Source organism: Galeopterus variegatus, unplaced genomic scaffold, assembly GCF_000696425.1.
Source record: "Galeopterus variegatus unplaced genomic scaffold, G_variegatus-3.0.2 Scaffold1587, whole genome shotgun sequence".
Classification (NCBI taxonomy): Eukaryota; Metazoa; Chordata; class Mammalia; order Dermoptera; family Cynocephalidae; genus Galeopterus; species Galeopterus variegatus.
The window spans coordinates 473,659-500,339 of NW_007727698.1; the positions used below are offsets into that span (position 1 = coordinate 473,659).

Genomic DNA, 26,681 nt, shown 5'->3' on the forward strand with positions numbered 1-26,681 from the left:
AACCCTGCCAGTGGTCTTGCTGGCCTAGGGCTACCAAGGACCTCTTCTGCCCTGCTGCCTCCAAGCAACTTCATATGAAGGGCACACTTGCAGCTTTTGCCAGCTCTTGCTCCGTGCACTCAACAGCTCCAGCGTTAAAGTAGCCAGGGTTCAAAATGGTGGAAGTGATCCTTTCTTTCTCTTTTCGTGGCTTCTCCTGCCTTCATGAACTGCATAGGTCTCTCCTTCTCTTCCCCTGAGCTGTAGCAGCCCCAGCTTGGCTGTTGTTGCTTTTTAATAGCTGTAAATTGGTTGATTTGTGGGAAAGAGTGGGAAAGATTTCTGGGGACCGTCTATTCTGCCATCTTGACAGTAATCCAGGTATGTAAGTTTCTCATCTGCATATATATCTCATCACACTTGTTCATAGGTGTCGATTCATATTTTTCACCCTTATGTCCCTAGTATCTGGCACATAGGAGATTTCTCATAATACTTGATTAAAGAAGGAATGAATAATTCATCCCTCCCCAAAAGTTTTAAAACAAACTATTCTTACTTGGCTTTAACAACTCTTTTCTCTGTCTCCTAAAAACATCCCTACTGGTTCAGCTTTAATGTCAAGTTCCTTTCTGATTCTTACCTGTTTGTCTTTCCTATTAAATCCAGATGCTTCCATGAAAGCACACATTTTTCTCACTATTCCAACACTTTCTTCTAAATCTGTTCATTGGCTTCAAGAAAAATTTTTGGAACAAACTTCAAACTGCTTTTTTATTCCCAATATACTCAATAACTTCAGATCCACTCATCTCTTTCCATTAAGATCAATTCCAGAGCTCTTCATTTCTTCAGAAGTATTTTACAAATGACTCCTATGCTCTTTCCATAACTTATAAAGGTAAAGTTTATCTCAACTGGACTCCATATATCAAGTATCAGTAAGCTTTAATTTAGAAATAAAATCATTTTATCCCTAATCTTGGAAAATAGATTTGAAGTAATTCTCAGTTAGCTTATTGAGCTTACAGTTTTAGAGGTTTCAGAGAATTCAATCATATCTGAACAAACTATCAGAAGCACCTCAGATTGGGAGTTACTCACCGGTACTCCTTGGTGTACTCAAAGTCTTGTTTGTTGTAGGCAGGTTTTAGGAAATTGCATTCAATGACTCCAATTACTCCCACACCTTCTCCACGAGTTGGCTTAGAAGAAAAATATTAATTTCAACACTTACATTACTGTTGACTGCTTGAAGGCATTTCCTTTTGATTCCAAACAATAATAGAAAGGTTACATAATGTTCATGGGCAAGAAAAGGCCATCCAGATCTAGAGAAACACTTAGAATGTACTTCAACAGACTGCAAGTATTACATTGAACTGAAAACTGACAAATTCTTGGGCAGAGATTTTCAAACTATAATCCATAGATCCTTAGGATTCTTCAGGGATTAATAGCTATCTCTACTTTACTCACACTACCTCCACATTCATCTGTTTTATATTCCAGAATTGCCATAAGATTTCATTTGCATAAAGAATTACACTGCTAATAAATCAAGAATATATATTACTTTTCTAAGGAAATGAAATAAAACTTCATCTAAAAAAATTTTAAGGATGCTAGTGATCATCACATGCTATATATTAAAATAAGCATTTTTTTTCCATATGAGGGTAATTCAAAAAGATCGTGGAAAAATACAATGGAAAGATAATATGAATCTTTCCATGAACTTTTTGAAGTACCCTTGTATATAGGCCACCAAACAACTACTAAAGAGAATCAGACATGCAGTGATTATTAATTACAAGTTTATGTTAGAGTATTTTGGATTTAAAATCTTTTTCATTCTTTAATAGAAGGAACTGAGTCAAGGTGTAATTGGACTGGCACACAAACATGAGTTGTCTACAGATGTTATAACGAGGATAAAGAAGATAGGCTAGGGCCAGCCCATGGCTCACTTGGGAGAGCATGGTGCTGACAATACCAAGTCAAGGGTTAAGATCCCCTTACTGGTCAAAAAAAAAGAAGATAGGCTGAAAATTAGCTATCCTAGGCCTCATATAATTCTGTCCTACTACGTAATATAAAGTGGCTTATCATTCTTTGTGCTTTAGCAATCTTACCTGTAAAATAGGAATGAAAGGGATACTTGTGGAAATTACTACTTTAAATTATCATTACAACATTAAAATGATGGTAACATTAGTATAGTTTGGTTTACAAAATATTTTCACATAATTTACCCCATTTAAATCTCTCAACACTGTAAGCTGTGAGGTAGGTAAAGCAGATGAGATTTTTATTGTTGCTTCCATTTTACAGGTAAAAAAAATCCAGGCTAAGAAATTTAAAAATGTATCCAAGGTTATACAGCTTGTAAATGGGAAATCAAGTACCCAAATCCCAGCCTTCGACCACCAAATTTTATGTACCTTCCACTATGCCTTACTGTCTCTCCAAGAAAATGGAAAAAGCTATCTAAAACACTAATAAGCTAATACACGTGGCAAAGTTGGTGGTGTTCTAATTCTACCTATTATTAACAGCTACCTAGAAAATACATTCAGTAAATTTCCTGGGATGATTACCATCTGTGAAGAATGAGAGAGTTTTTCAACACAAAACTGCTCATGGGTAACATAGAATTCCAGGATCGGAATTCAATAATCATCATAAGATGGAGTAAAATTCTTTAGTTTATCTCCTCTGCAAATTTTAAATTATCTTCCTACTCTTTTCAGCCTTCTATGACAAATAAACATTAACCACTCACCTTCACCTGGCATCCCACCTTCTCAAAGGACTTTATAAGTCGGTTGTTATGATACATCATTACTCCAAACTGGTTACTATTCTTGCAAGAGAACCCAAAAGTGATTCTCACCTGCTTATTCTGAGAAGAAAATCATTAAGGAGACAAACACCAGGGGCTTTAGCAGACATTTTACAATATAGTATAGCAAAAAACACCAAACACCATTGTATGTGCATTGATACAACCTTTCTAAGAAAATATTTTAAAAATCTGTAGCAATAGATTAAAGAATATTCTTAACATTTGACCAAGTAATTCTCCTTTCGGGAATTTATCCTAGAGAAATAATCAAGGAAGCCCCAAAGGTTTATGAGTTACAGAGATTTTTAAATTAGTTATAATAGCAGAACAACATAAATAATTTAAATGTTCAACAATAAGGGAATGATTAAGTATTGGTATATCCACATAATCTGCCATGCAGCTCTTAAAATTATGTCCTTGAAAAATATTTGAGAACACTAGGAAATGCTCAGATTATAATAAGCACTATTTTAAAAAAGAAATATATATATATGTGTGTGTGTGTATATATAAATACATGCATAAAAATACTGTACAAAAATATACCAACATGCCATCAGTGATTAAAAAATTCATAAATAATCAGGAAGTTCCGCGGAGACCACATGCCCTGCAGTGCCAGCGTGCAACCCAGCAGGTAGGTCTCGCCACCACCACCTGACTCCATCCCCAGCCCGGCCAAGTGCATGCGGATCAGAGAGGCGCCCAGCTGGAGAAGTGGAAGTTCTGCAGAGACCATGTGCCCTGCAGTGACAGCGTGTGCCCCAGCAGGTAGGCCTCACCACTGCCGCCCAACTTCATCCCCAGCTCAGCCAAGTGCACGCGGATCAGAGAGGCGCCCAACTGGAAAAGTAGAAATTCTGAGGAGACAATGCTCCCTGTGGTACTAGCGCGCAAACCAGCAGGTGGGCCTCACTGAGGCCACCCGACTCCATCCCCATCCAGTATGGCTGAGTGCATGCTGACCAGAGAGGTGCCTCCCCAGAGAAGCCCAACACCTGAGGCGACCACGCACGCAAGGCACTAGAGGGCAACCAAGCAGACACTGAGGCAGCCATACCAAATTGGCAGCCCTGGCAGCATCCTAGCCAGACAATAGTGTCAAACCAGTGGACTGTGAAATCCCCTGCCACAAAGACTAAACATCAAAGGAAAGATACCAGAAATATGAAAAATCAAGAAAGTACACCACCAAAGGGGAATAACTCTCAAGCTCTAGATCCTATAGAATGAGAAGCCCTTGAAACGTATGACAAGGAATTTCGAGTGATAATTCTAAGGAAACTAAATGAGATACAAGAAAACTCAGCTAGACAACACGATGAAATGAAGAAAAGGATACAGGACCTGAAAGAAAAATGTACAAAGAAATCAATGCCCTGAAAAAGAATGTAGCAGAGCTTGCTGAGCTGAAGAATTAATTCAATGAAATAAAAAACACAACAGAGAGTTTAACCAGCAGGCTGGCAGAAGCAGAAGAGAGAATTTCTGACCTTGAAGATGGGTTGTTTGAAATAAAACAGGCAGACAAAAAAAAAAAAGAAAGAAAGAAAAAAGAATTAAAAACATTGAAGAAAATCTAAGAGAGATATCAGACAACGTTAAGTGCTCAAATATCTAAGTCATGGGTATTCTAGAAGGGGAGGAAAAAGGAGATTGCACTGAAAACATATTCAACAAAAAAAAGTGGCAGAAAACTCCCAGGTATAGGAAAAGACACATATCTTCAGAATCAGGAAGCTCAAAGATCCCCAAATGTATTCAACCCAAAAAGGTCCTCTCTAAGACATGTTATAGTCAAACTGACAAAACTCAAAGACAAAGAGATAATCTTAAAACCTGTAAGAGAGAAGCATCAAGTCACCTATAAGGGAGCCCCAATCAGACTAACATCAGACTTTTCATCACAAACCCTAAAAGCCAGAAAGGAATGGGAGGATATATTCAAAATACTAAAAGACAGAGATTGCCAGCCAAGAATACTCTACCCTGCAAGGCTATCCTTCCGAAATGAAGGGCAAATAATATATTTCTCAGACAAACAAAAACTGCAGAGGCTCACTACCACACGACCACCCTTACAAGACATTCTCAAGGGAATACTGGGTTTTGTACCTGAAAAATAACTACCACTGCCATAAAAACCCAAGAAAATCAAAACCCACTAGTAAAATAAAAATGGCAACAATGAAGAGAAAAAAAAAGTTTATCTACAAACCAAGGAACCAATAAATACAGAAAACAAACAGTAAATCAGAAAGAAAGAAACAAAAGACACTTAAGACATTGAAACAAAAATCAATAAAATGCTAAGAGTAAAGCAATACCTTCCAATAACAACTCTTAATATAAAAGGCTTAAATTCCCAATCAAAAGACACAGACTGGCTGACTGGATTAAAAAGGAGGACCCAACTATATGCTCCCTTCAAGAGACCCACCTCACCCATAAAGACTCAAATAGACTAAGAGTGAAAGGATGAAAAAGATTTACCATGCAAACAGAAATGAAAAACGAGCTGGAATAGCAATTCTTATGTCTGATAAAATAGACTTTAAACTAAAAACCATAAAAAGAGACAATGAGGGCCACTACATAATGATAAAAGGATTGATCCATCAAGAAGTCATAACAATCATAAATATATACGTACCCAATGTCGGAGCAGCCAGATTTATAAGCAAACTCTATTAGACCTAAAGAAGGAAATAGACACTAATACCTAAGAGCAGGGGACCTGAACACCCCACTGTCAATATTGGACAGATCATCTAGGCAAAGAATCAGCAGAGAAACACAAGATCTAAACAACATTCTAGACCAATTGGACTTGGCAGATATCTACAGAACATTCCATCCAACAACCTCAGAATATTCATTCTTCTCATCAGCACATGGATCATTCTCCAGGATAGAGCACATATTAGGTAAATCAAGTCTCAACAAATTCAAAAAAATTGGAATTATCCCATGTATTTTTTTCAGACCACAATGGATTAAAATTAGATATCAATAACAAACAAACTTCTGGAAACTATACAAACACATGGAAATTAAACAGCATTCTACTTAATGACTTATGGGTCCAAGAAGAAATCAAGCAGGAAATCAAAAAATTTATTGAAACTAATGAAAACAATGATACATCATACCAAAACCTCTGGGATACTAGAAAAGCAGATTGAAACAGACGCAAATCTCCCAGACTCATTCTATGAAGCAAACATCATCCTGATACCAAAACCAGGTAAAGATACAACCAAAAAAGAAAACTACAGGCCAATATCCTTAATGAATATAGATGCAAAAATCCTCACTAAAATACTAGCAAGCAGAATACAGCAACACATATGTAAAATTATAAACCACGATCAAAAGGGATTCATCCCAGGGATGCAAGGTTGGTTCAACATACACAAATCAATAAATGTAATACACCATATCAACAAAATCCAACACAAGGACCATATGATCATCTATATAGATGCTGAAAAGGCATTTGATAAAATTCAACATTCATTCATGACAAAGACCCTCTATAAGTTAGGTATAGATGGAAAGTATCTCAACATAATTAAAGCCATATATGATAAACCCTATGTTAATATCAGCCTGTATGGGGAAAAGCTAAAAGCTTTTCCTTTAAGAACAGGAACTAGACAAGGATGCCCACTCTCACCACTCCTATTCAACATAATATTGGAAGTACTAGCCTGAGCAATCAGAAAAGAGAAGGAAATAAAGGGCATCCAGATTGGAAAAGATGAAGTCAAACTGTCCCTGTTTGCAGATGACATGATCCTATATATCGAACAGCCTAAAGCATCTACAAAAAAACTCTGGGAGTTGATAAGCAATTTCAGCAAAGTAGCAGGATACAAAATCAAGACACAAAAGTCAGTAGCATTTCTTTTCCCCAATATTGAACATGCAGAAAGAGAAATCAAGAAAGCGTGCCCATTTACAATAGCCATCAAAATATAAAATACTTAGGATTTGAGTTAATCAAGGATATGAAAAATCTCTATAATGAGAACTACAAACCACTGCTGAGAGAAATTAGAGAGGACACAAGAAGATGGAAAGATATCTCATGCTCTTATATTGGAAGAATCAACATTGTGAAAATGTCCATACTATCCATAGTTATATACAAATTCAATGCAATCCCCATCAAAATTCCAATGACATTTTTCTCAGAAATGGAAAGAACTATCCAGACATTTATATGGAATAACAAAAGACCATCCATAGGCAAAGCAATTCTGAGCAAAAACCCACACACCTATAGCCATCTGATCTTTGACAAAGGTACCAAGCCTATACACTGGGGAAGGGACTGCCTCATCAGCAAATGGTGCTGGGATAACTGGATATCAATATGCAGGAGAATGAAACTAGACCCATACCTTTCACCATATACTAAATCAACCCAAAATGGATTGAAGAATTAAATATACACCCTGAAACAATAAACCTTCTTAAAGAAAACATAGGAGAAACATTTCAGGAAGTAGGACTGGACACAGACTTCATCAATACTACCCCAAAAGCATGGGCAACTAAAGGAAAAATAAACAAATGGGATTATAGCAAATAAAAAAGCTTCTGTACAGCAAAAGAAACAATTAACAGAGTTTAAAGACAACAAACAGAGTGGGAGAAAATATTTGCAAAATATACATCTGACAAAGGATTAATATCCAGAATACACAAGGAGCTGAAACAACTTTACAACAAAAAACCAAATAACCCAATTAAAAAATGGGCAAAAGAGCTAAATAGGCATTTCTCAAAGGAAGATATACGAATGGCCAACAGACATACGAAAAAATGCTCAACATCACTCAGCATTCGGGAAACGCATATCAAAACCACACTGAGATACCATCTCATCCTAGTTAGGATGGCTAATATCCAAAAGACTGTGAATGATAAATGCTAGTGAGGTTGCAGAGAAAAAGGATCTCTCATACATTGTTGGTGGGACTGCAAAATGGTGCAGCCTCTATGGAAAATGGTATGGAGGTTCCTCAAATAATTGCAGATAGAACTTCCATATGACCCAGTTATCCCACTGCTGGTAATATACCCAGAGGAATGGAAATCATCAAGTTGAATGTATTATCTGTTCTCCAGTGTTCATTGCAGCACTCTTTGCAATAGCTAAGAGTTGGAACCAGCCCAAATGTCCATCATCCGATGAGTGGATATGGAAAATAAGGTATATCTACACAATGGAATACTACTCTCCTATAAAAAAGAATGAAATACTGCCATTTGCAACAACATGGACGGACCTAGAGAGAATTCTATTAAGTGAAACAAGTTAGGCACAGAAAGAGAAATATCGCATGTTCTCACTTATTTGTGAGAGCTAAAAATAAATAAATAAATACACAAATACGGTGGGGGGGAGGAAGATACAACAATTACAATTCCTTTAAGTTGATACAACAAGCATACAGAAAGGACATTGTTTGGGGAGAGGGAGGAGGGAGGGAGGTTTCGGTAATTGGCCACAATAATCAACCTCATTATTTATTGACAAAATAAAATAAAATTAAAAAAATTCATAAATAATCACAAAACATTTCTTAACCCTTGCTAGTTGTTCAGTTTGCTGCTAGGGCTCATAGGCTCTGATAAGAGTTTTAAATGGCATAATACAAATCCACACAATTTTAAGCAATAAGGTAAGTCCTGATAACCGTACAAAACACAATGAAAGCAGAAGCAACAGGGACAGAATCACTTTTAAAGGTAAAGAACAATGAACAACCATGTAGTAACATATTTCACAGGAAGAAGTTACAAAGCTTGGATGGATAGATAAAATTAATAGAATTATTATAATTAAGACATGAATAATGATGAGTTTTTAATAAGTTTTATTTGATTTAAAAGCCAAGATAATAGAGTGAGAAAGATAAAGGGGAAACAAAAACTGAGAGTTTCATTAAAACAAATACTAAGAAACCTTCATGTCTAAATGAATTGAATGAAAAGTCATTTTTGCTACTTATTCAAAAATGATCTCCGTTGACCGCACTAAATGACAGCTACTTGCATCAAAACCATATGAAAAAATGGGTCATGTATAATGCAACGACATGATGCAAGTGGGAATATAACATACTTATATTTGGCTCAGAACATACAATGTTTTCGACTCTAGAAACTCACATCAAACCTCAAATAAGACCTTATTCCAACACAAAAACAAAACAAGATAAAACTCCCTCAAACAAGCAAAAATCCCATATCATAAAATGAACATTTTAAATATAAAGAGTGGCTAATTTTTCTTTCTGTTGTACACTTTTAAAGTTCTAAATTATGAGGTGGAAGTATACTGGGGTAGGAGACTCTCCAAATTAGTATAAGGAGAAAGAACATAGAGGAAAGAAGAGGCCTTTGATGATTGAGGAATAAATAAGTTAGCATCGATGATCTTGTTCCTCAGTGACCTTGTGGGAAATTGTATTAGGAGTTTCATTTTATTCATTTCTATAGTGAATCTGTTTAGTGTAAACTGTAATATTGGAAGATAACTGGTTTAATAGGAAGAGGAGTTGAGAACAGCTGAGGTATAAATAGAATATATGTATAGGAGTTGCTCTGATGGACACCCACAAAAGAAGGAAGTGGAGACAGAAATGTGGTATATCCTAAAAGTAGTCAGAAAGCACTTCTTTAGACTGGCTCTGTTAAACCTATAGCACTAATATCCTAACCTACATAGTGATATTAATTTACCTACACATGCTAACAGTGCTAGCTCTGGCTTTATTAAGTTGGGTTTGTTCAGGGCTTTAAAAAAAAAAAGTTTCCTGGTAGACAAAGTACGTGTTCCCAAGACGGAGAAAATTGATCTGCTCATGAGTAAAAACTATATGGCTTTTAAAAAAGAAAACAAAATTTTCTAATTTTTAGTCAGAGAAAGAAAGACAAAGCAAGCTAGATAAAAACTTTGATAAAGCAAATAGAATATAAACTTGTTTCTTGGGCCAAGAGTGATGCTTAGTTACTGAAAATAATTAAAAGAGCAATTTTTCATAACTTATTATGTGTTCTCAACCTTTCAAAGACTTTTTTCCCCCAAAAAAATCCATTAATAAAGATAGACCTAATTTCCATAATTCATCTTAAAATTTTTCTCTAGTATCTGAAATCTGTTCCCAACACATTGTGGGGTAGAAGTGAAAACAAGTAACTGCTCCTCTGAGTGACTGCCATTATGAGAAGTACCAGGAAATACGTGTCAAATTTGTTGAAGATTCATCTCACCCTAGAAAATCAACCTTTAATTTCCACTCTCCTAACTTCAATCAATATAAGTCTGGATCTGTTACAACAAAAATCACACTATATCCAAAAGATTAACAAGTTCTGGTCAACATTTTGCTTATTTCAATCAATGTAATATATATCAAAATTCCAGTACAAAACAATGTGGATTATTCCTTATGGCAGAGATTCTCAAATCAGCTGAGGATTTAAAAATACATAAATATTTCTTTTTTAAAAAAAAAAAAAAAAACATTTCAGAATCTAGTAAACCAGAATCTCTAAAATCTCAGGACCCTGTATTATTTTAACAGTTTCCAGGTGATTTCTGATAAAACTGGTATGTAGATTGGCATCCAAGAAATACTTCCTTAGAGTACACCATAATAGGATTTGTACTATAACACACATCTTTTAATTAGAAAAGGAAAGTTTTTGTTTTTCTGTCTCAACCTGAAAATTTAATCCTGAAATGAAGAGATCAACTTCATGTAGTTGTAAGGATACTGTGAAGGTAGGTTTATATATATCATATCCTATATTGGCCAGGCTCTTGGCAATCATCTGGGTAGTCACCTTCTTTTGACGCAGAAAAATTTTCATTCGTGGCTTCATATATAGAATACCACAAAATGCCTATGGAACAGTGAAGGGAAAGTTATTACGTGATATTGCCAATTCTACTGACATCCACATAAAACACTGCTAGCATCTGATGCTTATTCTGGGCAAAGATTTGGCTCACTTTCCATACCTTGTTACACTATGTCAACTACCACACTAAAGTACTGCTGATTATATCAGCTAAACTTTCAGTGGAGACAGTGAAAAGGAATCTCAGCACAGGTCTAAAAGGCTGTCATCTTTATATAACTAAAATAAGATCTATATAACTAAAGATCTTTAACTAAAACAAGATCTATGTTCTATATTATTTTCATATTATACGAAATCTTACCTCTCACCGTTGAAGAAAAACCATTCTTACTTACCCGTAAAGAATACTCTGTTTCTGGTAGCTCAGAGGTAACACCACCAGTCTCTTTTTCTTCTGTGTCAAAGTCTGAAACCAGGATGTCATACTGATCTGTATCAAAGTCCAACTCCGATTTCCCATCTTTATTTCTGGGTAAAAGAGACAAGTACCAATCTAACAAAAACTGGCTCCAAAGGACAAAAAAATGCACTAGGAACCCAAGAGAAAAGAAACAATATGAGCCAAAACTCAGGTATCTATTTCTTTCCCTAACTACCAAAGCAACTACAAACAATTTGGTTCAAGGACCATACATAATTAAGTGCATTTCTAGTCTAAACAAATCTACTATGTTTCATAGAGGTGGTGATGCCAAGTTCATAAGGAAATGAGAGGGAATGTGGAATGTCTGTAATCTGATAAATCAAATGGATGTTAGCTATCCTCAAAGCAAGATCTTAAAATAGATCCCAACTTTCTGGATACTGTTAGATAAGTCAGTCAACATCATTTTGCCCAACTAAATGAATAGATGAATCAAAACCTACTTTTACTAACTTCAGCAATTAGTATAAGGACTAATGAGATACCAAGATTTCCCCAGAATTAATCCTATTTCTTAGAAGAAAAAAAAAGATTGCTATAAAAATAGGTATATTTACTAGTCCTGTAGAATACCATTTATGGGATTATTATTTAAATATAATAGTACTAAAATGACTTTCATAAGGATCTTTCTTCTTCCCATAATTTTCTGGGACCACTTAGATTTGGTCCACTTTAGCACCCTGTGCTACATCACTAACCACTGCCAGGAAAAAAAGGTAAGACCCATCTTTGTTCCTTGAAAAAAACTGAAAACAAATGATGGGTTATCGAGAAAACATATATCAGAACAATATAACTCTTTGTTCCTTGAAAAAAACTGAAAACAAATGATGGGTTATCGAGAAAACATATATCAGAACAATATAACTCTTTGTTCCTTGAAAAAAACTGAAAACAAATGATGGGTTATCGAGAAAACATATATCAGAACAATATAACTCTTTGTTCCTTGAAAAAAACTGAAAACAAATGATGGGTTATCGAGAAAACATATATCAGAACAATAGTTCCCAAAATTTGTTCTGGGGCACAGTAGTCCCTAAAGATATTCTTAAACAATAAATAAAAAAATAAAAGTTATATGACCAAATAAAATTGAGAAACAATTCTCAGCCCTCAGAGTCACTTCAAGCTCTAGTGATGCCTCCCTCATACTTTAGGCTCCATAAGCTCAGGGCTGCTATGTTGAAAATGTAACTCCTTTTTCAGGGGTGGATCAGAACCACTATATGTATCCTGTATAAAGCCTCTGTCACAGTAATAGCAATTTAGTACTGGATTTTCCAGAATAATCCTGATTCTCAGTACCCCACCCCACCCTAACACATATAACCTGAGGAGGTTCCCTATTTTTCCTGTCCCTCACCTTCTCCATCTAAGGAAAAGAGGTCTGGAGAAACAATTTTTTTTTTGGAGCGGGGCAGTGGGGGAGGAGGTGGGTATAGCTGCTGGTTATGGATCCAAACACTTGACCTTGGTGTTATCAGCACCATGCTCTACTGAGTGAGCTAACTGGCCAGCCCCTGGAGAAACATTTTTAAAAATTGTGAAATTTTGCCCTCTGAAATATTTTCAATGCATATTAGCATATTAAAATCTCTGAGAAGTCCTGGAGCAAAGCAACAAGGTAAACTTTATTCAAGCCAGCTTTTCTCAAATTTGTTTGTACATGCAATCCTTTATTTATATAACACCTAGGACCAAATAACTGAGAAATGATGTACAAAGAAAAAAATGTAAATCACTGGAAATACCTCAGGAAAATGATCCTTTGTAATACAAATTATATTACTTGAGGTTTTCCCAGTAGGACAAAGGGAAGATCTAAATTGCCATATGTGAGCCCTCCTTACTATTTTTCTTTTTAATTGTAAGTACACTCTATGTCAACCAGCACTTTTTTATAGAAGTCTTAACCAGCTAAGAAATGAGACGAAATACTTGATCTAAGGAGAAAAGAATGAATATATCTGATACTCTGTTCTATTAAATATACCAGAAATACTTCTACGTTATATTAAAGGTTTTTAAGTTTTAGAGTTTAGGTTTTAATACACCCTTAAATGAATTCCATTTGACATGCCAACATTAAAGAAATGACATATCATGTAGTATTTCTAGATTGTTTTATTAGTTCCAAAGATATAATCTTAAGCCAGCCTCAACAGATTTAAAATATATCTGCTTAAATTTTTCTCTACTTCTAATCCAACTACTCTGAAAGCACTAATATAGAGGTCCTTATTTTTTAAAGATCATGTACTTTGTTACTGTAATTTCTCTTTCTCATACCTCATTTTCATTGTCAAATAGGTAAAACAACTTTCATTTACCAATCTGAAAATAATGCCCATGAATATCAAGTAGATACTTACAAAGGATTCTGAGGATCTTAGAATAATGTTGAACTGTCTTGATTATTTGTGGCAATAGCCTCAAGATATGCATGTTTCTACCTTACATGTGCCACATTTTACCAACAAGAACCACTATCTCAAATAGAACTATGGTTCTAAGAGAAAATTATGGAAAGGTATGCAATTAGATAGAAATATGCATCAAAATTGATCTACTCTGCTTCTCTACAAAGACTTACTAAAAGGTGCTTCATCATACTACCTTTGTCTATTAGAATCTATCACCCTGGGAATACTATACCTGCGGATGTTCCAAATGAGAACACGAGTGCCTTTTTTGCCTGGGATGGCATCAAACTGGGACAGCAGGTCATTTTCGCTGTTGAAAACTGAATAGTTCAAGATGGCTTCTAGGCTGGGCAAGGAATCCTCAGTAATAATCATTTTTTGTAAAACAAAATATAGTCAAAGAAAAATTAACATCTTAGGTGCTATTGAGAAGGAACCCTTTTGGGTTCCATGTTTAGACAAAAATATAGACATAAAGCATGGGCATTACTGCTACAGAAGAAAGGAAAGGGGAAAAATACAGAAAAGTTGTAGAGACAAACACCAAAATCAGTTACCCCTGCAGAATATAGCTTCAAAGATATAATGTAAATGAAGTCCTATATTTAAGAAAAAGACCAAAGTCTGAATTTTTTAGCTCTCTAGAAGCAATGATTTCAAACCTTACTGCTACACTGCTCTGGTCAAAACGACCTGGTGTTTAACAGAAATAATAGCTTGTCCAGGTATAGGGACAGATAAGCTGATAAAACAGTATGTCTCTAGGAGTATGAATGCAAATGTAGCTACCCTTAGGGGAAAAAAGGAAAAGGCCCTGGGAACTTTACCGTGGGGTGGTGGGAGGTGGGGAGAGAATATGAGGGTACTTTAAAAAGTTTGTGGAAAAACAGAATTAAAAGATGATATGAATCTTTTCACGAACTTTTTGAAATACCCTTGTACTAAGATCAAATCGCATAACAATGAAAATTTCAACATATCTAAAACATTTCTAAGCTTCTATCAATGGTCTAATTATATTTTTAAAAGATTTAATAGAAGCAAATTCTAGTTAAATTTAAGACATTTGAATATCTCTTTTGATAGCTGGATTTAACTTGAAGAAAGAGGTTCCTATCAAAATAGTCAGATTAGACTAATTTTTAACCAACATTCTCCATTTCCAGAAAGGATATTGTTTTGCTGGTTGAATGGAACAATTGGTACAATAACTGCCTGGGCCTGGACACATTCCAGATAGGTCTGTGATAGGAGTCCAACAGTGAGCGTACCCCCATTCTTGGTGAAGACAAGAGCGTCCTTTCCTAGCCTCATGGAGCCGGACTTGAAACCATTACCAAAGACTCCGATGGGACACTGGCTCTTCTTTATTACTTTATCTGTAAAGCCAAAGCTGTAATTACACAAGAAAAAAGAAATCAGAAAGGTAAAAAGCATCCTAAGATAGGTGATAGGCAGAATGTTTGGCTTACAGATGAAGAACACTTGTAAAAAGTTCCTCCTTTTTCGTTCCTTTTGGTATTTCTGGGCAAACCTATTAAGTTAAAAACTTAGGAAATTACTATGGGGTAATGGGACTGATTTTCCTGTGTGGTTTGTGTATATATAAATAGTTCCACTACGTTATAGTCACACTTTGTAACTGTAAAAAGGCCCCTTTTCACTGGCTAACAGAGAGGTGGAGAAGGCCTTGTACAGCTGCTTTCCTTGTCTAGATAAAATGGCTCTGATGGCTAGAAGTAAAGTTAGGGTAAGGTGAAAAGGGTAGTTATCTAGAGAGGGTAAAAAAGGAACAGATAGTGGCACTGGTCAGAGGTACTAGATTAAGCATCTTCTAACCTGGTTATATCACCCTCTAGAAATCTGAAAGTCAGGGATCATGTATCTTGACAATTTCAACTCTACACCCAAAGGATAACCCTTCCAATTCTTACCCTCTGCTCCATCTGCTGGGATAGTTCAATGGAATAGTGCCAAGGGATAAAAATAGTTAGTTCTGCCTTGGAATATCAGCAAACAGCTGCAGTATAAAGTCTCTCTTGTTCTACTAAGGGCTTTTAACTGAGTCACCTCAACAATCTCTGTAGCTCCTTATGATGAGCTTAATCTGGGAGCTAGAACCTTTCCCTTTCTTATATTTTCCATCCATATACACACCAAAATAACAGAACCTAAAAAAATTAAAGGTATGAAATCTAAAAAATGATTACCTGCCTCTTATATATTCCCTCACCACAAATAAAACTAATTTTAAGAATTGTTTCTCTCCAGATTGACTAATCTTATAATGTTGTACACTACCATTCACTTAGTAAATATTTACTGAGCACCTACTATATGCCATGCATTGTGCTAAGCTCTGGAGACACAACTGTTATTAAAAGAGACATGATTCTGGGGCCAGCCCATGGCTCACTTGGGAGAGTGTGGTGCTGATAACACCAAGGCCACGGGTTTGGATCCCATATAGGGATGGCCGGTTAGCTCACTGGGTGAGCATTGTGCTGACAACACCAAGTGAAGGGTTAAGATCCCCTTACTGGTCATCTTAAAAAAAAAAAAAAAAAAGAGAGAGAGAGACATGATTCTTGCCCTCATAGTTTACAGTCTAAGGAAGGTCATATATTACAAACTAGATGCTTCTCAAACATTAATAATATAGACACTATGTAGGCTATGACTGAGCAGCCTTGTCTTGGCTTTTACTCTTTTGAGCAGGGAGGGCTGAAGTGCTTGATTTCCACTTCCTGAAGGCTGTGGTTTTGTGTTTACTCTCAAAGAAAGAGGACCACCTTTTAATTTTCTATTTCAAGGTGTTATACAATAATACTGTATGTCCTTCTAGAGTACACACTTTATAGGAGCTTTGTGTATCATACAAATAAATCTAATGACAGACAAAGCTAATTTCTAGGGCAGTAGTCCTTTGAAAAAAACAAAAGAACATTGAGTTTGTGCTGCATATGGGCTCTAGTATTCCAGGAAATAGACTTATAAATTGGTAAGAATCAGGCATTCCCATTCCTCTTGTGGAAGAATTGGCTAGAAAAGATGGGGTTGTTATGAGGATTAAATTATATACTGTATGCAAAACAATATATATTATATATTAAGTATAAAGTAGTATTCAAACTTTAAACTTTCTCTAATACCACAAAAGCTTGTCAATTAGGTGGTCAAAGGAAAGCGGTGAAAATAGGAAGATTATATTACTCCCTTAATGTCCTAGCCTCTTTTGACATCTATCACCTCTTTTTCCCTTTGTAAGTATAAACCTTCATTGTGTTACTTATTTTAGGGACACCAAATAACTACATAAAGTTGAAAAGATAAATAGTAGGACAGGGCCAGCACCAGAATGGAAAAGCATGGGAATAATGAGAAGAGAGGAGCTGGAAGCTCTGGATTTTCTATTATTATGTTTCACTTAACTCTTCCCATATGCTCTTTTATAAGTTCCCATGCTAGATATTCTATTTTACTGCAAATTTGCAGAATAGATGCTGGATACCAATCAAATAATTACCTAGTATAAATGCCCTCACCACACATAATAACAGAACTGTAGAAACGAATTTTTTATAGTGTGGTATAACTCAATAATTTTCCACAGAGCTGTCTTGGCTTAGGTGGTTTATCTTCACTAATTCAGTCTTGTTCTAGCCTCTCATGTAAGAGACAATGCTGTTTACACACCAAGGGGGCTTGGATACTAGCTCTTTGAGTAGAATCCAAGAATACAGCAGCTTGCTCTTGAGCACCTTAAAATGTCAAGAATCTAGACAGGTAAACTTAAATTGGGACTCTGACCAATAAAACAAAACCTTAACAAAATCCATGGACATACAAGGGCAGGCACTGTTGTTTCCTAGATATATTGGTGATGTAATATGTCATATAAAAGAAAGACTGCTAAGAATACTGTTATTCTCTGGCTATCGTTTCAGAGGAACAGACCTACTAGGAAATGCATTTCTGATCACAGGTAGCAAACACCTTCAATTTGTGGCTCTGTGTTCTTAATCCTTGGCCTTTGAAAGAGGTTTTCCACCTTACTGAAAAAGACAGCTGAATATATAGACTAGCTGAGTCATACACTATACCCAGAAGCTAAAGAGAATAAATCATAAACTTTGAAAGAATTTAATGACAGGCATTTCCTTGTTAATTTGATTTTCATTGGATTCTATGTTTATGGAAGAAACTGCTGGTACAGTTACACAACTATTTAGCCTAAAAATAGGCAGAGTACCATAAAGAGTTGGAAGATGTGGAGAGGATAACAACAAAAGTTATAGGTCAAATAGAATTTCCGTAGGCTTAATAGTTTTGCATAATCACGTCTATTATTTTTTCCAAATACAAAAGTAGTGTGCCACCAAACAAAACACAGAATAATTAATACACTTAATAATAATTTTCAAAGCTACCTCAAAAGTTCAATTATTTAAAAAGAAATTATGATAAGTGGAATCCTTGGCTAGATGTTAGGATCAGATTCAATTATCTCTTTTAAATAAATGGTATCTTCTAGCTGATTTAAGTTTAAGATACAATCACAAAATCCAGTATATATACTACTTTAAGGACTCATTAAAATAGTCCTCTAAAATTAAGTTTTAAATATAAGGAATAATTGCCCAACTCAAATTAGTGGGAAACATATTTGACGTGATAGGAAATTTCTGCCTGTTTTGCTCCTTGTGGAGGGAAAAAATTTTGAATGGATCATACTCATCCTTCATATTTCAGCTCAAATGTCATTTCTTCAGAGTAGCCTTTTTTTGATTCCCTAGACTAGATTAGAGCCCTCTACCGTATGCTCTCAAAGAAACTGTACTCTTTCTTCTTAGCACTTACCACTGGGTAGAATAGCCTATTTAGTTATATTACTAGTCAATTCTTTTCTTTCCCACTAAACTGTCATCCCTTTGAGAACAAGGATCATGTCTGTCTGGTTCACCACTTCATCTCTAGTGCCTTGCACATAGGTGCTCAGTAAGAATTTATTGAATGAATAAATGAAGGAATCTAGAACAAAAATTGTTGCAATTATTTTGCAACCATCCTTTTCCTTCCTCCTACCTTATAACTAGAACCACCATCTTTCACAGATGTAATTCCACTGACAAAACAGAAGGTGATCAGATTTGCTGGGCCCACTATTTGACAACCATGTCAAAAGGTGTAGTGGGAAGGAGTCATTAAGAAGATAAGCAGGGCCGACCCCGTGGCTCACTGCGGAGAGTGCGGCGCTGGGAGCGCAGCGGCACTGAGAGTGCCGAGGCCGCAGGTTCGGATCCTATATAGGGATGGCTGGTGCGCTCATTGGCTGAGCATGGTGCAGGTGACACCACGCCAAGGGTTGCGATCCCCTTACCAGCCACATACACAAAAAAAGAAGATAAGCAATTTTAGGGGAAAAAAATTAATGCATACAGATCTAGACATATAAATATTTTGGTTCCATCCCATCTAAAATTTTATTTTTCTTAATATATAATATATAATATTAACTTTAGTTTTTTGTTTTTTTTTTTCCTTTTTGTCTTTTTTCGTGTCCAGCAACGGATCGCAACCCTCAGTGTTGCGCCCGTACCGGACCAGGACCGGCAACGGGATCGCAACCCTCGGTGCTGCGCCCGCACCTCGCTCAGCCAGTGAGCGGGAACCGGTCTGTATGTGGGATCCGAACCCTTGGCAGGAGCGCCACCACACTCCCAAGCGGCGCACTGTAGCAGTGTGCCACCGGGCCGACCCTATAATATTAACTTTAGTTTTTTGTTTTTTTTTTTCCTTTTTGTCTTTTTTCGTGTCCAGCAACGGATCGCAACCCTCAGTGTTGCGCCCGTACCGGACCAGGACCGGCAACGGGATCGCAACCCTCGGTGCTGCGCCCGCACCTCGCTCAGCCAGTGAGCGGGAACCGGTCTGTATGTGGGATCCGAACCCTTGGCAGGAGCGCCACCACACTCCCAAGCGGCGCACTGTAGCAGTGTGCCACCGGGCCGACCCTATAATATTAACTTTAGGAGATAAAACTGATGCTATAAGTTAAAGGATAGGGTTGACTTTCTACCTTCACTAACATACTGGTCACATTCTTGTCTCACTTCTAGAAGCTTTCTGCAAATATTCTTCTAATTAGAAGGGTCTGAGACACCAGGTATACAGACTGCTGAGTAGTAAAACATAACTGCTTATTTTGTCCAATTCTCATTTTTGTTTCTTTGATGAATCAAAAGGATTTCCCTACAAACAGGGTTATTGATTTAGAATGCCTTCAAAGAGAACTACAACCGAATGAATTTGTTTTCCATTTTTATAGTTCTGAGCCCTTTCCCTCCTCCACAACACCCCTCCATTGTTACTCGTGCTTCACGCACTCTAGTTCAGGAAGCCACATGGAGAGTAATTGACCTCATCTGCTACAAAGGAAAAGAGAAGGAAGGAGTTGAGGAAACACTCATCTTCCACTGTCTGATATGTGAAGATAATAAACTACAAACATATTCTCAAGCACAAACCTTTTAAAGTAATTAAATGAACTGAGAGTGGCAACAGAAATCTACCACCAGCTTCAACAGGAAGGTAGAAAGCCAACCCTATCCTTTAACTTATAGCATCAGTTTTACCTCCTAAAGTCAACAGTTAGAAAAGAGAATTTCCAAACTTTGCAATTCTACGGCAAAACCGTCAAAGACTGTGTGTGTGAATGCCTTCTATTTATCTTTCATGGAGCTTGATTATACCTGGGTGCCATCAGGGTTCTAATCCACAAATCATCCCAACACCAGTACTTCAGACTTAAGAGTGAGTTGAAGGTTAATATAAATTGGAGACCGTCTCAGACCAGTGAAGGCCTCCAGGTCTTTCCACTTGCTGTTCTCTTTGCCTGAACTCTCATCCTTTGCTGTATCCCTTTATCTGGTTAAAGTCTACTTGCCCTTAGATCTCAGCTTAAATATCATTTCATCTAGAAGGCTCTTCCTAACCTCCGGGATCAGACTGGGTTTCCCTGCAGACTCATGCCATGCATCCTTTACTTTCTTATCATTATGCTATCACTTTTCATTATAATTACTTGCTTAATCGTCTGAATTGCCAGCTACACTATAAGTTCTATGAGGGCAGGAACAGTGCCTGTTTCATAACCAGTGTCCTGGCACAGAAGAGATGCTTAATAAGCATTTGTTGAATGAATAAAGAGAAAGTAAGATGTTAAAGAAAATTATTAATCCTTAAATAGAGTTCATTAGCTTAAGATAAGAGAAAGAGAATGAAGACATTTTTACCTGAGCATTCGGTGTAGTTTATGAGGTGTCATCCCACATCCATCATCAGTAAAGGTCAAACAAGATTTATTCTTGACCTCTTCAACATCTATAAAGACTGTTCTGGCAGATACATCTGGATCTACAGCATTATCTGCAAAAGGTAGAAATCTGTGATATTAGATCCCCTTTTCCAATATTCTATCAAAATCCCTAATTTGGTACCTCCAGGACATGGAAACTGTCCTTTACTCCCCTCATATGGATGTCCCAGAAGAAAAATAGGAAGCACTGATGGTAGTGTACCTACTGAATTATAGAGAACAACAGATATGATAGCAGATGGAGTTACAAAGCTGATTTCTAGATTTCATATAATGACTGATCTGCAATCCACCTTTCTCCCTTCATTCTTCAGGGTCTGTGGGAAAAGTAACTACTTCTACGTACAAAGCATTTTGCTCTGTTTTTGTCTTACTACTTCTTGTCTTTCAGCTGCTTTACTGCTCATGAACACAAATAGTAAAGGGTGGCTACAGAGAAAAGTTGAACCAGCAATTCTGGTAAGTATAGATGCATATTACACACATAACAGTTTATTCGTGATAATTTTATTTTCTACTTTTTTGCATCACCTCCTGTGTTAAAGAACACAGATATTATCACCTTCCTTGTTTATAGCCTAAGAAGCACTGAAAGAGCCAGAGGTTAAAATCAAAATATTTAATTGCCTGCCTTGATCCCAGTGATGGTAGCAAGCATGCTTATAGAGGAGTGATTCTGCTTAGGTATTTTTTAATAGTCTTAAAGGTGAGGCTGTCCATCCCTCATGAAATGGAAAACATAGAATTGAAGAAGAAAAAGTATATGGAAAGTTTCATGATTCCTCCTGAGTTACATTTTCAGAATGGGTTAATTATTTAAGACTCCAAAGACATCAAATATAGCCATAATTCTAACATATGCACCATGCTCACAACCCCAGGGGGGTGCCATTGCCTAGTGGCCACATCTTTTTGCCACAGGCACCAGCTTATATAGTTGTCAGTCACTGACGTGTGACTCAAAAGTTTCATTAGGACTCACTGGCCTAAGTGGAAGGGCGGTCTGCGCAATCTGTTGGATAGGTTTCTTAAATCTTTTCTGTCTCTACTAGCTCTTTAAATAAGACAGAGACCCTCCTTCCTGCTCCCTTCCCTTTTTTCCCCTGGTATCCTGTACTGTTTTACTGATACCACATGGGCTGGGCTGAGACAGCCAGGTGGGGTCCTAGTTGTAAGAACCTTCTTCAAAAAGTTTGTGGAAAAATAGAATTGAAAGATAATAAGAATCTTTCCATGAACTTTTTGAAGTACCCTTGTATATTCGTCCCATTACCACTGATCAAATAGTGGCATTTCTCCACTGGGAACATTCCTTATAATCAAGAGAAGTATTACACAGATTCAAAACACCCATTTTTACAATACAGTTAATAGTATCAGTTACAACCACTTGGATGTGTGGAACGTCCATCAAACAAAACAAGGCACAGATTCATTTCAAGGGCCACAATAATGCTGCCAGAGTCGTTGATAAAACCGTCACTGATTGTAACCTGAAAAAGTCTTACTAGCAGTAAGGCATCACCAGTAGCCCCAGAAGGGGGTTAAGAAGTCTGATAGAGTCAATTTTTAAGGACCAGATGGGTCCTAAGCCCATGTAATATGGCAAGACAAGTGAACTAACTTTTGGCAGGAGTTACAAGTTTGGCATGCAATGGCGGCTTTATCAGAAATATAGTTCTTTACTTTGTAAGAGGCAGCAGTTTTTTTTGTTTGTTTGTTTGGTTTTTTCTTCTTTAACTGACAGAAAGATTCAGCATTGTATAGCTGCCTACATTGTTTCAAGAACTTTACTAGGCAAACACACTATGAATTGTGTTGGGACTTGTCAGTCACTCCTGTTGGCAGACAGCCAAAGCCACTGAGACTGATATAATTTGTCAATCAACTGGACATAATATATACGTTGAAAACTTTGCACATAGAAGAATTTTTTCTAATACCTTATGAACATTCACAATTCAAACACATAACAAATATCAATTCCAATTATATATTTATACAACACTACATTCAGTGAACAAGACTGCAGACCTCTTGCAAAATCACTTTAACTCTTTTCCTCTTTACTGCAAGTTTTGCCCAAACTTTACTAGGTACTTTTTTACAGGTACACACCAAAGAACTTTAACACAGGCACTTCAGGAGTTTCAAGGTAACTGCCAGAAACAGCTAGACATTTTACACCCTTGGCTGGAAGCTCATGGAATATGGTTGGTGGGGGCGGGGCACGCAGGATGCCAGGGTCAGCTGGAGCAGCAGGGAAAGAAAGATGGGTGGGCTGGGCAGCCCCAGCAAGCACAACTTTGCACTTACTTTTGGTTTTACCTGGTCTTTTGCTCGACCTCACCAAATGAAATAATAATAATAATAACAATATCAGCCTAGATAAATGAACTTATAATTTATATAAGGCACCAATCTGATGGCTGGTTTCAATCTTCTGCTGCTTAACCTTCCAAAAATTTACCAACGTGTAGTATATGCTATCAGATCCCAGGTAATCTATCTTCTCCCATAGCCTGGCTCACTCGGCCTGTGAACAGGTAGGACAATGAGTAAATCTTTCCTATTCCTATCCCTTCCTGTTTCAGTAGGATCATGAAGCTCCCATCCTCTCCTGCTCCAGGAAGATGGCCTATGCAAGGTCACCAAGGCAGAGATGATGCCCTACAGACATCCTGCAAGTATCTAAAGGTAAGATCATCCCCTTCTGTCACCAGCCTGTTCTTCCTCTGTTCCATACACACAGTGTCAGCATTCAAATGACCATAAGTTTAAAATTCAGAAGTTCAATTTTTATCCCTCCCTCTTCCTTGCCCTATACACCTCTGGGCTCTCTCACTCACATCTTGCTTTTTCTGTCCCCATTGTCATTCTCTTACAGAGTTTATTTCCTCTAATCTGAATTACTGCAATAATCTCTTAACTAGTCTTTCAAATCCATAGCTCGCTCTTCTCCAATCCATTTTATACACTGCTGCAAGATCAACTTTTCTTTTTTTTTTCTTTTTTGTCTTTTTTCGTGACTGGCAACGGATCGCAACCCTCAGTGTCGCGCCCGCACCGGACCGGGACCGGCAACGGGATCGCAACCCTTGGCGCTGCCCCCGCTCCTCGCTCAGCCAGTGAGCAGCCAGTCTGTATGTGGGATCCGAACCCTCGGCGGGAGCGCCGCCGCGCTTCCCAAGCGGCGCACTGTAGCAGTGCGCCACCGGGCCGGCCCCAAGATCAACTTTTCTTAAGCACAGCTCTGATCATGACATTCCTCTGCTCAGAAAATTTCAGACTAAAAGGCCAAATACTGGAGCCTCCCAGTCACATCCTGGTCCCAGCTCACCTTTCTAACCTCATTTCCTACTTGGTACTTGGAGTAAAAAGACCTGTGTTTGAATCCTGGATTTGCTACTTACTAGACATGTAATGGAAAAGTCAATTAAATTTTCTGAACCTGTTTCCTCATCTGTAGGATGAAAAAAAAATACTGTTTACCTCAAAGAGTAAAGTTAAAAAGGTATTTGTGAAAGCTCTTTGTAAACTCTCTAAGGACCTACTGTTATTTACTATTTGTGAATTCTATGCTCTAATTAAACTCAGCGACTCAGTATTCTTCATGTCTTTGTTCATGAAATTTTTCCTTTTGCCTGGAATACCCTCTCCTCCCCATTTCCACATGTCCCAGTCCTTCATATCTCAGCTCGAGTGTCCCCTCCTCCACAAAGCCTTTCCTAACCCTCTTCTTCCTGATAAACTGGAAGTCATTTCTCCTTCCTCTGAACTCCCACAGCACTTGTGTGTATCTTTGCTGTTATATCACTTTCTTTTTTGTTGTTATACAAAGCATAAACCTTCTCTGCATGTTCTATCTCCCATACTAGAAGAGTAAATCTGTGTTGTATTCATTTTTGTATGTACCACAGTGGCCTTGCGCACAGTGGGTGCTCAATAAATATTTGTTGAATGAAAGGTTCATTAGAAAATTAATACATAAGTGGAGAAAACTGTTCAAGGAAAATCCAAAATAAAAGCTTTGCATTATCAGCTATCATTCTGTTCTCCTTTTTTCCTATTATTACTATTATCACAAATAGTTGTGATTTAGTTTTTAAATCTGTTTGCATATATGTATACATACAGGTATGTGTATGTGTATAACATACATACATACTCACACTCACACTGGATTTCTTGGGCCAGGCTTAGGTCCTTTAAGTTAATGCTTAAGACAAAAATCATATATATTCAAAATTATAAACTGAAAATTAATTAAATCACCTATAAAGTACAGTACGCACACTACACCATGGATACAGATGGCTTTGCATAGTGCAATTGTAAGGGAACAACACATATCTGTTTCCCATCTCCCATTATGTAAATTGTTAATTTTCCCTCTTTTTGTCTTTTTTGGTAAGTTACATGCACAGAGATCTTATTCCACTCTGCAGAGGTTGACTTGAGGTACAGTGCCAAAACTTAAAGATACAATCCCTGTTCTCTAGCACTCAAAACACATCAATGCCACTTTTTCCTGTGCCTTCTAATTAAGTCATACATATTGTAAAACACTAGGTGTTAAAGTCAAATTAATCATCAAAATTCTCTACCACCCTTACAAATAACTCTCCCGACTGTCTCCTGCTGCCCACAGACTTCTTGCCCAAACTCTGAGGGCATGGCCACCGCGACAGATTAAATGGAGGCTGGGGCTCATCTGGAGAGCTTTGAAACCATTTTCAAGATTTTGTTTTGAGCTACTTTCCCCCATAAATCTCTCTCCCGTCTTTCAATTTTGGAAGCAGTTATAACGTGCTGTGTATGCTGGCGCACTTTGTGCAAGACTGCTTTTCTCCTTCGCTTTTCACACAGTATTTAGCACACTGCTGCAAAAACTGGTATACGCGGCTTCAAGGGATCAACCGAAAACGCTTTAAAAGCAAACACCGGTAGAGCGAGAGGTTAAGTCCTCAGTATTCATTCCAGCGGTGTGAGGGCGCTCGTGGACCACGGACCCAGCCCTCCGCAGTCACAGGGAGCCAAATGCACTCGTGTCATCTCTTAAGAGATGTCCCATCATTCCTAGACTTTCGTGTCTCAAAAGTTAAAGAACTCCGTTTTCCAGACCTTTCCCCATGACCCTACCCGGTCCTCTACAATGCTCCTTTGCCAGCTTGGCGTCCTCCGTCAGTCACCAGCCCCTATGGAACCCACTTGCCTCGAGGCCCGATGTTTTTACGCATCTCCTTCTGATTATTAACTAAGCTATCCTAAAGCGCCCGGAACATCAAGAGCCGGAGAGAAAAACTACACGGGAGTCTTAACCCTTCGGACACACCTTGTTTCCTCAGCGTTATTCGCGGAACCCCGTCCCCTGAGAGAGAGTCGTCCCTCCTTCTCCGCCTGCCGAGCCGGGGCCAGTCTCGAGGCCCCCACCCCAGCCCCGGCCCGCCCGACGCGGTTCGGCGCATTCCTCTCGCGTCCGCGGCACCACGCTGGCACCACTGCCTCGGACGACCGCGGCCGGGCCCGCCCTCGCCACTCACCTAGCAGCTCCGCGATGGCACTGAAGGGTCGCGTGTGGCTGCTGGAGTTGCTCTGTAGGTAGCGGGGGCTCATCTGGGGGCGAGAGAAGGTCCCGTCCCGCGTGAGGCCTCGGCCCACCGGGCCCTCCCC

The 26,681-nt window shown here is 37.8% G+C and overlaps 1 protein-coding gene across 3 annotated transcripts in view; it reads right to left on the reverse strand.

Moving 5' to 3' along the window:
• Window positions 1-26,624, reverse strand: part of MORC4 (MORC family CW-type zinc finger 4) — a 54,366-nt gene extending 27,742 nt beyond the window's left edge. For 2 of the 3 annotated variants that reach the window (XM_008577853.1, XM_008577852.1), the window contains exons 1-8: window positions 26,552-26,624; window positions 20,926-21,058; window positions 14,806-15,023; window positions 13,863-14,010; window positions 11,113-11,245; window positions 10,628-10,756; window positions 2,765-2,884; window positions 1,084-1,184 (exon numbers count right to left, since the gene is read on the reverse strand). In XM_008577853.1, the coding sequence (XP_008576075.1) occupies window positions 1,084-1,184; window positions 2,765-2,884; window positions 10,628-10,756; window positions 11,113-11,245; window positions 13,863-14,010; window positions 14,806-15,023; window positions 20,926-21,058; window positions 26,552-26,624 (1,055 nt within the window). Of the gene's footprint in view, window positions 1-1,083; window positions 1,185-2,764; window positions 2,885-10,627; window positions 10,757-11,112; window positions 11,246-13,862; window positions 14,011-14,805; window positions 15,024-20,925; window positions 21,059-26,551 lie in introns of those variants that run through there. The other variant, XM_008577854.1, reaches the window with a different exon arrangement.
• Window positions 26,625-26,681: the final 57 nt, after the last annotated feature.